Below are 10,557 nucleotides of genomic sequence, written 5' to 3'. Positions count from 1 at the left end.
GGTATCAGTGGTTGTTGATCAGTGGTCGTGTACCGTCTAGCGGCTACATAACAGAACAAAATTTCATGATGTATTCTCAATATCGGTCAAAGGTTTCGAGCTCCAATCTGCTGTGGCCAACTTAAAGTAACAACTGTGCGAGGCGGGGACGTTCATGCCGGCTTTCTTAAGAGGCCATGCCCCCCCAATCAAGATGAACAGCATCCATCTGCGCTGGTATAGCATGGAACAAGAAACTATGGTGAGAAGCTTACTCGCACTTTCGTGTAGGCCATTCCTGAGATATAATCCTGAGGCGTCATTGCCAACTCAGTCCAGGCAACACTTTCTTTCCATAGGGCGGAAATATCCTGCCCTTTTGTCCTTGGGCCCCAAGCAGCGGCCTCAAAATCCAGATCTTACATCCGTAAGATGGATGCAGACTTCACTCCTCTTCCGCCTGAAGGAAAGGATTCGCTATCACCTCGCTCCCGTCGACCGGGCTGAGCACCACGAGCAGCGTACCACGCACCACCACCAACCCGAGCGGCCTAGTCATCTCGTTGCCCTCGTCATCTGCCAAGTCACAAAACCAGTCAGCATCCCAACTCCCACATCCCAGCGCCAACACGGTGCAATCGGGGAAAACTAAGAGGGGCCTCACCTCTTAAAAGCTCCTCCACCTCGTCCAAAACCAAGTTCATCAGCGCATCATACCCCTTCAACACACCCGTCGCTAGATGCCCCCACAACCAACCGAGTCTGTTAGCCCAGCCAACCCCATCACCACTTCATTTCACCACCACCTAGGGGGAGGGGGGAGGGGGATAATAAACGAACCTTCCCGTCCGCCATTAAACTTGACCGTGATCCGCTTGTCCATGTACTTCTTCAGGTCCAGGATGTTCTCCTTCTTCGGCCGCTCCTTGTCCTGCCCCTGCCCCTGGCCCTGGCCCTGTCCGCCGCCGCCGCCGCCGCCCCGGCCTCCTCCTCCACGCCCGCCACGACCACCCCGGGAGCCGCCGCCGTGCCCGCCTCGGTGGGGTCGGTCCGCCATAGTTTGTTTATTTTTGATGGGTTTTGGGGGTTTGGATCAGAGGGAGAGGGGTTGTGAAGGTTTCGGTGGGTTGGTGGTCGAGGTGCGGGGGAATCGTAGGTGATGGATGAAAGGATTCCGGCCGATTGTAGGGTTTGCTCGTTTGTTCGCTCGCTTGCCCGCTCGTTCGGTTGTCACCGGTGGTGGGGCTTGTTGACCAGAGCCGACTTCAAACTGGATTGAAGGTTGCCAAATTCTCGGGGTTGGCAGGGAGCGGACCGACCCCACGATAGTGGAGCTTTCGAATGTCTTGGTAGCCGCGAGCTGTGGGTGGGGTCGCGCCGCGATCAGAGCTCGCCAAGCTTTCAGCTCTTTTTCTTTCTGGCTGGCCGGCGCACCATGTGATGCAGGGGTTGAAAACACCATGTGGTCCGTGCTTCTCAATAAATGACTTCAACGATCCTGAGGATTTGGGGTTCGACGGCGCACCATCGCAAGAATCTGCTGATGCGATTAGATCTGAATTACGGCGGCATTATATTTTGATGGAAACTCTGGTTGTACCGTTGAATTCGGTCTATGGCGCCACATACGGCGTGCCAACTTTAATCACGACAAGCTAAAGTCAACAGATGAGCTCTCCTATTTCTGACAGGTTCCATATATGAGGGAACAGTATGCTCAGTATCGTGCTCCTGACGGGATCTTTATTATAAAAGTTGAAAGTGACAAAAGTCTGTCTTCTGCATCATCGGCGATGGTTTCCCGAGATCAATCTCACGGTTACATCCCTTGCAATCCCCGAACTCGCGGGGGGATGCGATTCAAGAATGTCGGCTTCAAACCTTTTAGGGCTCTCATCGTAAAGATTATTTTTCTACGTCTTTTACAGTTAATCTACCTGTGATCGGGACGACGAAGGGTTTGTGGTTTCGTAACGTGTCCTTCGTCGCATGGGCCGCATAAACAACAGCAGTTGTTATCTGACTACCTGCGGGCATAGTAAAGCAGGAGAACGTGCTTGCGCAAGTCCTGAATACTTAGTTTACCATATGAAAAGCTCAAGCTCAAGCTCGCGTCAGTGCGCAAGTCAGGAGCCACAAGGTGATGATGATGAAGCCCGCGAGGCAAGTGGCATAGGTAGGTACCCAACACAGACTTGCAAAGTATGAGGAACCGGAATTCCGTAGATAGAATAATATAATATGGGAGTAGTTGTAAGTTTATTGCAGTAACGGGCGTCAAGGCACTTAAAGACCTACCAAATACTGCCTGATGATAGCGGTAGCTCTGGCCTGGAGTGCCCATGACTCGTCAATCATGGGTTTGAGCCGTGCGGGATAGGGAAATGGTTATCTGGTACCCTTCGTAACCAATATATGGGGTCTCCAATCACGGGAAGTAGTTGTCCGCAAGCGCTTCCTGTGCGCCTTGCCTAACCAATGCCTTGCTTCGACGATGCTGCATCCCACGAGACGTGCCATTTCCAGGGACGAATTGAACCCGAGGGAGAAGGGCGACGGCAACTCTAGAAAGTGAGTCTCTGGCCAAAATTCAGCTGTACCGTCACTTGTACTAAGAACGATGGTGTGATTCCATCTAGGAACGGGATGCAGTCGAGAGGCCAGCCGCCGGGGTCACACGGGTACACGATGTTGCTATCCTGACTTGAACCCGGCGAGAACTTCAAATGCCCACTTGGCAAAAGATCCAACGATTTCTAACTGGGCGCATTGCTTTGGGGCCTTATAATCCTGCAAGGCAACACAATATTGCAGTCCACGCTTCCGACGGGGACACGCTGCCGTATCAAGTCTCGGTTCTGGTTCACCGAACTCGGTTCCAGCAACAATAAGACTGCGACTCAAACCGACTCGTGACCGGTAGAAGTCATTGGCTTAACCTCCTTATAATTACAACTCTATGAGGATCCAGGTGATGTGTACAGGTTTGTAAAAAAGAAGAGTGAAGTGGCTTAGGGTGTTCTCAGCGCCGCTTGTTCGACCTACCGAGCACTTGGGAAGTAATTAGATAACTTTGACGTAAAAAAACCCAGACTCGACACTCGGCAAACAAATACAAGTTGTCGAGTGAGCTTCATCGGCCGTGATTCCCTGGTTCGCACCTCTTGGTGTCATAGCCCCGCAGTTTCGGGCTTCAGCCCGGGAACATGAGGGTCTCGTCACAACGGCCGAGACGAGTGGCAACCTCGACATCCCAACATTGAATGGCTCACCGTTCGAAGCGGAGCTGGTCCATCCTCGTCAAAAGTAGTCATATGAGGTGCTTCAACTCCGGGAAACCTCCAGTGTAGATATTTCCGTCCCGGGTAGGTTGGACATTCAGGGGAGTGAGTGGCTATGACAACCCGGACTGGCGCGGATAGAGTCAATGATCCCAGTGATGAAATGCGGAGGATCATTGCATCGCACGCCCAAGGAGGCTTCGAGGGTAGCAGGGGTAGTGGAGGGGTGGTGAACACGGATCGATTCCCTCCGGATACGAAAGTGAAGAAAGGGGTATTGGAAGTTCTCGAAAGCGAAACCTAGACATTTTAAGGGCCTTAACCATGGTGTGATCTCGGGGATAATGCCAATGCGGTCATTGCTAGCGATCGGTGTACTGCAGAGGAGACTGATCTGGAGGTCACCTACCTGAGTTACCACCTGGTCGAGTCCACAGGTCCCTACCCCCTTTGGTCTCCGGTCCAACCCGAGCCGGCCCATGCTCTCGCCGCCGCCTACACACATGACGCTGGCTCCCCTCTCCACAAACCAAATCTCAAGGCAACACTTCCAGATCGCCAATCTGCAATCCAATCCGTCCACGACAGAAAACAACCCAACACCGGGCGCCCTGCCATTCCAACAAAGAAAAGGTTTGCACATGTTAAAACAAACGGTGGAAACATCTTATCCAGACTATTCAAACTTTGTTGGTGAGCGGGCCTGTGGGAACCCTATATGGCGACTGTCCACCACTGCCCGATCACACGGCCGCCTGAGGAGGTTGTCTCACTCGGGAGGTAGATAGACTTTTGTGCACACCTAAGGTTCTGTATGTACCATAGCGATTGTCAAGAGATGGATGTCTTCATCCAAGAGGGGGAGGGGGGGTTAAAGGGGAGGGGGAAACGCAAGAGGAACATGTGATGTCTGTGTGAGTGTCTGGGAAGGAGTCTCAGTTTGACATGAGGAGGTAGGTAGTCCTCTCGTGCTGCATCCTGATTAAGGTATTTGATGGGGGTGATGGAAGGGGGCACGTTCCCCCTCGATCTCTGGTTTAAATACCGTTGCCCCCCCTGGCTCTTCTTCCCGCTCGACCCAACCCGCTTCCCTTTTCTCTTCCCCAAACCACTCACACCTTCGCTCCCCACCCCTGTCCTCCCGACCACAGCTATTTACTGATGTGGGTATTGTTCCCGCAGCCATTTGCACGCAACTCCCTTGCCCATTGCAGACTCCGCACACGTCGCCATCCTGACGCGTCGTCTTGCAATTGATCATCCACTCACCTTTTTCACACTTCCACACTTTCACCCTTTCACCCTTGCTTGCAACGAACGACGTGGAGGGCACTAATACCACTTTTCTTTTGAAGCTTCCCCATCTCCATTGCCCGTCTTACACCTCACCCTTTTCTTTTGTTGCATCGGTCCCGCGCCACATCAACGAGGCCCGCATAAACCGACCACTCACTCAGCTCAAGCCGCCTCGCCGAGAAGCTGACTCTGCCCTGTCCCACGTGTTTGCATTCCTGCACTCCTGCATTCTGCCGACTGAACATCGCGCACCAACCTTAACCAGCTTCACCAGGCATCCAAGTTTCTAACTCCTACCATAACCACCCACAACAATGGCCGCCATTGAGGCAGCCCCAATAATTGCGGAGCTTGACTCGCTGTTACTCTGCGGGTCGAGCTTCTCAAGTAGCGATGCAACAGATTCGGCCTCTTCGAATTTCACGTCGATGAGTTCCACCCCTCCGACCACCGTATCCGCCGACAGCATGTCGTTGGCCTCAGAGCCAGACCACCCCAAATCAGACACTACTATCGCGTCTAACATCGAAGCGGTCATCACTGTCACTTCCAGTCTCGTGACCGAGATTGAGCAGCAAAAGTCCGGTCAGCAGACCCCGATAGCCGACGATGCCATTGTTGTCGCAGAACCGCCACCACCTGAACTGTCCCCCGCTAGCCGGCCCCGACGAGCCCGATCCAGCCTCCCCGTTTATAATCTCTCCAAGCTCATGGGCACCGACGTGCACGGGAGGCGCAGGTCAAAGGGAGACACAGTACTAGAAAAGCGACGGCGCACTATCTCAGACGGGACAACAACAGAGTTTGGCGATTTAGACGCGACAAAATTGAGCGATGCGCTGGCAAAAGCCAGCCAAACAACCAAAATCGAAGTCGACGCGTCGAGAACCAAGCGGTCGAGCGCGGTTCTCCATACCCCGAAAAGTGCGCGGGTCGCTAAGAAATCGTCTTTAAGCCCTGCGCCAGTGCATTTGACGCGTCGTGCGACGCGTCTTTCCGGCGCTTCTACCGAGACCATCACCACCAAGTTGTCCGCCCTGGGCAAGCGAGGTAAAAAGGCGGTCGACAAGGCGGTTAGCCGACTACCTCGCGAGCTCATGCGATTGAAGGACACCAATGAGTTTGCCCACATTGACACACGCCCGGTTCGGTACACGGTTTGGAGCAATGGGAAATATGTTGAGGTCGACCCTTCGCAGGAGACCCCTGCACCCCAGCCACCCCTGAAGAAAGTCAAGGTTGACGAGAAGGCCGTCAAGAGCGAGGAGAAATCTGCAGCGGAGGAGCAGAAACCTGCTGCACCCGCGGTCAAGAAGCCCCGTGCGAAGAAGTGGCTTGAAAAGGGCCTCTACGCTGGGCAGGAAACACCCTTGGACATTTTCAAGGGCCTTAATGCTCAAGAAAAGAAGAAGCTGGCTGCGCTCCCAGAGTTGTTGCCGAGCGGCAAGCCTAACCACACCTTTCCGCTGCCCATGTACAACGGCCTGCGTGTCCTCATCAACGGCCGTGACTTCAAGCTGCCTTTTGACGTCTGCAACCCCCTTCCGCCAGGCCAACCAAAGCCTGCCGCGTATCGCACCATGACAAAGAGTGAGTTTTCATACCAGTATGATGGCATAGTATTTACTAACTCTTTCTCTAGATCGCTTCGTGGGAGACGCGGCCTCATACTGGAAAAAGACACCTCATTTTGGGGATTTCGCGTCCAGATGCGTTTGCCAGCCCGCAGACGGCTGCGACGAGGACTGTCAAAATCGCATCATGCTGTACGAGTGCGATGACACGAACTGCAACTTCGGCAAGGCCCATTGCCAGAACCGCGCGTTTCAGGATTTGCAGGAGCGCACCAAGAAGGGCGGCCGGTACCGTGTTGGTGTCGAGGTTGTCAAGACGGGCGACCGTGGCTACGGAGTTCGGAGCAACCGTTGTTTCGAGGCAAACCAGATCATCATGGAGTATACTGGCGAGATCATCACCGAAGCCGAGTGCGAGCGCCGGATGAACGAGGAGTACAAGGATAATGAGGTCAGTCTTCTCTATCCTGTCTATTGACCCCTGAAAAGTCTCAGATAGATGACTGACCTTTGCAGTGTTATTACCTCATGTCCTTTGACCAGAACATGATCATCGACGCAACCACCGGTAGTATCGCGCGGTTCGTCAACCACTCATGCTCTCCTAACTGCCGGATGATCAAGTGGATTGTGGCCGGCCAACCGCGCATGGCCCTTTTCGCCGGAGACCGCCCCATCATGACGGGCGAGGAACTCACATACGACTACAACTTTGATCCCTTCTCCGCTAAGAACGTGCAGAAGTGCCTCTGTGGTAGTCCCAACTGCAGGGGTGTGTTGGGCCCCAAGCCCAAGGAGGTGAAGGCGCCCAAGCCGCCCAAGGAGGAAAAGAAGACAAAGAAGACGTCTTCCAAGACATCCAAGGTTTTGGTCAAGGTTTCGTCCAAAGCTACGATCAAAACGTCAACCAAGCGGAAGCTCAAGGACGCTTTTGAATTTGACGGCGACGACGAAGAGGAAGACAAGCCGATCAAGAAGCAGAAGGTCAAGGCGGCAACTGGCCTCAAGCGGACTCTCTCGTCGGCGAGCCGCAAGGTTGCAAAGGGCGCAGCCAAGGGAGCAGCTAAGGGCGCGGCTACGATCAAGCGCAGCATGGCAAGCATCTCTGTGGCTACGAAAAAGAAGACCATCACAGCCAAGGTGACCAAGTCGACGGCCACGAAGGCCGCGAAGACGTCAACCACGGTCCGGCGGGTCTTGGGCAGCGGCGCTTCCAAGAAAGGGCCCGGGAAGAAGACAGCGATCGTGGCCAGCACCAAACCCAAGACCAAAACTGCCGTCCCATCCCGTAGCCCCAGCCTGACCATCGTCGCGGCGGGCAGCTCCTCTTCACCCGCCCAAAAAAACGCGGCCAAGGCTGTCTCGACGCCGACTTCATCGGTGTCCTCCAAGAAGGACATACCGAAGCTGACCATCTCCTCAGGCGCCAGCAAGACGTCTTCGCGGAAGTTAACCCCCTCCCGCAAGGCTCTCGAGTCAGGATTGCTTGTCGGAAGCCCCTCGTCGACCACGTCGGTCAAGATGACCGCCGCGGCGAAGACTATGCCCAAGCTCAAGCTGGTTAGCACCGTTGCAAACTAAGCCTGTCCGGCCTTTTGCCTGGCTTGGCAGAGGTGGAGGGAAAATGTGAAGGGTGCTCGCCTGGCGGGGGTGCATTGCCACATCTGCCGTTTCGACAGCGAGGTGTACGATCTTGGTATCTACGAAAGAGGGGAGGAAGACAGAAGCTATAGGCGTCAAAGGAAGGGTGGCATTTCCGGGTTTGCTCTGGCGTTCTTTTGCTTGCAAGTCGGTTGCTACTATTACACGGGGGGATAGGTGGGAAAGGAAACGAAGGGGGGTAAGGGGTAGGAGGAGGGACTCGGTGTTACCTGTTTTCATTGTAGCAGGTTCGGGGAAGGGGGAGGGGGGAGGGTATTCTCGTCGTGTGACGAGACTGGGGGGATAAATCAAGGGTATGGTACAGGTTTGCTTTGGTATGCCCTGCATATTATTGTTCCTGTGGGGGATGGGGACATCGGGTTTCTTTTTCATTATCGCGGAACTAGAGAAGCCGTCGTGGCCTCTCCGTTCTGGCGTTCAACATGGGTCATCATCCATTTTAGGCAAAGACAGGAATGGCATTTTCAACACAACGTTCCCACCAGACAGTCCAGGGTTTGTGATGTTTGTGATTGGTGTTTTGCTTCCTCCCCAACCAAAATGAAGAACCCAGCATGCGGTGCGGCCACAGCAGCGCATCGCTTAACCGTCAAGGAGGACGTGCTTGGTGTGCAAAACGTCAACACTTGCGATGTTGAACCGAGCTATTACCTGGGTATGCTCACCGAGCGAGACGCTGGAGGGGTCAGTGTGACCTTGGCCCCCAGGAAAGGACATGGCCAAGTACATACAAGTATATCCACAGTATCTACATATGGTCTGGTTAGACATTCCACGTGGCATTTCCCACCATGTTGCGCCGCCGGGAGGAGGTTGGCACGGTTGGTTGGTTCCACGGGAAGAACCCCGCCAACATGGTTTGGTACACCGAGGTCCCGGCGCCGGGGAGGAAGTGCCGGGGGTGAGTTTGTTTGGCCATCCAGGGGATATGTAGGTTAGTGATTGGTTGGATGGTTGGATTACCATGCGAATCAATGCATATGCAGATCAACGCCATTCCATTGCTGTTGTGATACTGTCATTCAGCTTCCATGATTCCCCCATCATCGGAAGCGCGTGGACCAGGATACCAGCTAGCGGGCAAGGTGTTTGGCTGCGGGGTTCGGCCGGGCTGTGCACCTGCCCAGGTGCCCCGGTGTTCAGATCCGGACGGAGCGGCGGAGGGGCAGGGGTGAACTAGCAGGTAATGTATTTACGCAAAGATGAAGAGTTGGGTATCCCAGTCCATCTCCAGTTTAGCTAATTAAGGTGTGTAAGTTGCTTATCAATTCCAGAGATGGTCCAAGAAACCTTAGTTCGAAGAGCACACAGTTGATGCTCAAGTGGGATCGGACATGGATAACGAAACTTGGAAAGGGCAAAGCTGGAGGGGTTCAGCCTGGGCTGAAATTCTGCCGAGTGCAGAAAATGCGGTGACTGGATGAGGTTTTCTGGGAATCCTGATAGCCAAATCTTGGAGAATATTTGTCTCGGTAGATAAATATTATTGCTTAGTTAGTCTGCCACGTCCCAACCGCCCATGCAAGGGTCTTCCTGTCCACATCGCTGCGCCGGCACGTCAGCGGCCAGGTTGAAGCCGAGAAAATTGACGGGAGAAGTAAGTGTGGCTGCCTCGTTACCATGGGATGATAGTCAATGACAGTAAAGAATGACGATATCTATCAACGCTAGGAGATCTATCTACCCAAATCAACGAAAAGCCCACCCTACCGCCGCTGCCCCTGTCGCTAAGAATCCAGGCTCGCGCCCAGGCCTGCCGAGTCTAATCTAAGGTGTACTGTGTTCCAAGTTTCCAATGCCCGCGATGCAAAACCTCCCATCCACTCTATATGTGCTGCTGGTGAAAGAGACAACTCCAAGCCAAACAACCCCACCAATCCAACCCGGCCGTAACCAACTCAATCGATAAATAGACATCCAATGTGGATATGAAAAGCCGATGGGTGTTGTGAGGAGGGACGAGATGCTCCATGGCCCTCGTACCGAAGCCTGTTGACGGGTGGCCGATCCCTCTTAACGATTGGAATAGGTAATGACGACCTTCTCGCAGTCTCTGCAGCAGCCGTGAGAGCACATCGGACACCAGTCATCGAACCGGCAACTGAGAGGGCCGTCGCCGCAGGCATGCTGTTTCCGTGTTAGCGTGCCAGGTTTCTTCTCGCATCATGAAGTGTTGAACCCTTACGCAATACCACTTGCGCTCCGCGTAGCCCTTGCTGCTTGATTCTCTAGGCATGATGATCGCGAGGTGTGCTTGCAGTGAATGTTTTGGTGTTGTGAGAGCTGGGGATTCAGAGAGAACAAAAGCAATATGTAGATGATGTTGACGAGCTAGGAACGCTGAATAGGGGATCTAAATAGACAAGCACAAAGACGGACGTGAGCTCGAGCTTATATGCTTCGAGCAACTGGTGACTCTGGGGGCACAACAAAATAAACAAGGACGCTTATGCTGTCGCCTCGATGGGCCGCGAAGCTCCCTTGCCGGGCAGACTGGCGGGCCTAGGTCGAGCGAGTCCAGGGCTTGCTAGGCCACTGCATCGCTCCGCCATCGTGCCCACCCGGCAAGGGGCAAAGTAGGCAAACGGAATTGCAAAGCTTGAAGAACGAGGCGAGCGTATGAAAGGCGACGCCGTCCGGTGAGGGAGTCACCTGAAATCTGTGGAGAATGGGAAGCACTTGCTCGTTAAAAAATGCCTGGATGACGACGGCCGGGTCCGGGTTCCGGAGACACAGCAGCGCAACCGTCAGCCACTCGATGCTGG

General features: G+C 54.1%; 3 protein-coding genes across 3 annotated transcripts; 2 read left to right on the top strand and 1 right to left on the bottom strand.

Moving 5' to 3' along the window:
• Nucleotides 1-424: 424 nt before the first annotated feature.
• On the bottom strand, nt 425-1,036 carry CHGG_06613 (uncharacterized protein; the record flags this gene model as incomplete). Its single annotated transcript, XM_001222707.1, has 3 exons — nt 425-555; nt 644-715; nt 820-1,036. 3 exons carry the CDS (start codon nt 1,034-1,036, stop codon nt 425-427), a joined length of 420 nt encoding a protein of 139 aa, XP_001222708.1.
• A 3,834-nt stretch (nt 1,037-4,870) lies between these two features.
• On the top strand, nt 4,871-7,711 carry CHGG_06612 (uncharacterized protein; the record flags this gene model as incomplete). Its single annotated transcript, XM_001222706.1, has 3 exons — nt 4,871-6,146; nt 6,199-6,581; nt 6,647-7,711. 3 exons carry the CDS (start codon nt 4,871-4,873, stop codon nt 7,709-7,711), a joined length of 2,724 nt encoding a protein of 907 aa, XP_001222707.1.
• An 872-nt stretch (nt 7,712-8,583) lies between these two features.
• CHGG_06611 (uncharacterized protein) lies at nt 8,584-8,972 on the top strand (the record flags this gene model as incomplete). The annotated part of the gene is made up of 2 exons (XM_001222705.1): nt 8,584-8,693; nt 8,819-8,972. The coding sequence occupies 2 exons, from the start codon at nt 8,584-8,586 to the stop codon at nt 8,970-8,972; spliced, it is 264 nt and encodes an 87-aa protein (XP_001222706.1).
• Between the last annotated feature and the right edge of the window lie 1,585 nt (nt 8,973-10,557).

The sequence above is a fragment of the Chaetomium globosum genome, genomic scaffold (genome assembly GCF_000143365.1).
Source record: "Chaetomium globosum CBS 148.51 scaffold_3 genomic scaffold, whole genome shotgun sequence".
In the NCBI taxonomy this organism is placed as follows: domain Eukaryota; kingdom Fungi; phylum Ascomycota; class Sordariomycetes; order Sordariales; family Chaetomiaceae; genus Chaetomium; species Chaetomium globosum.
The sequence above is the reverse complement of the archived record's forward strand: the minus strand, read 5'-3'. Positions and strand labels throughout refer to the sequence as shown.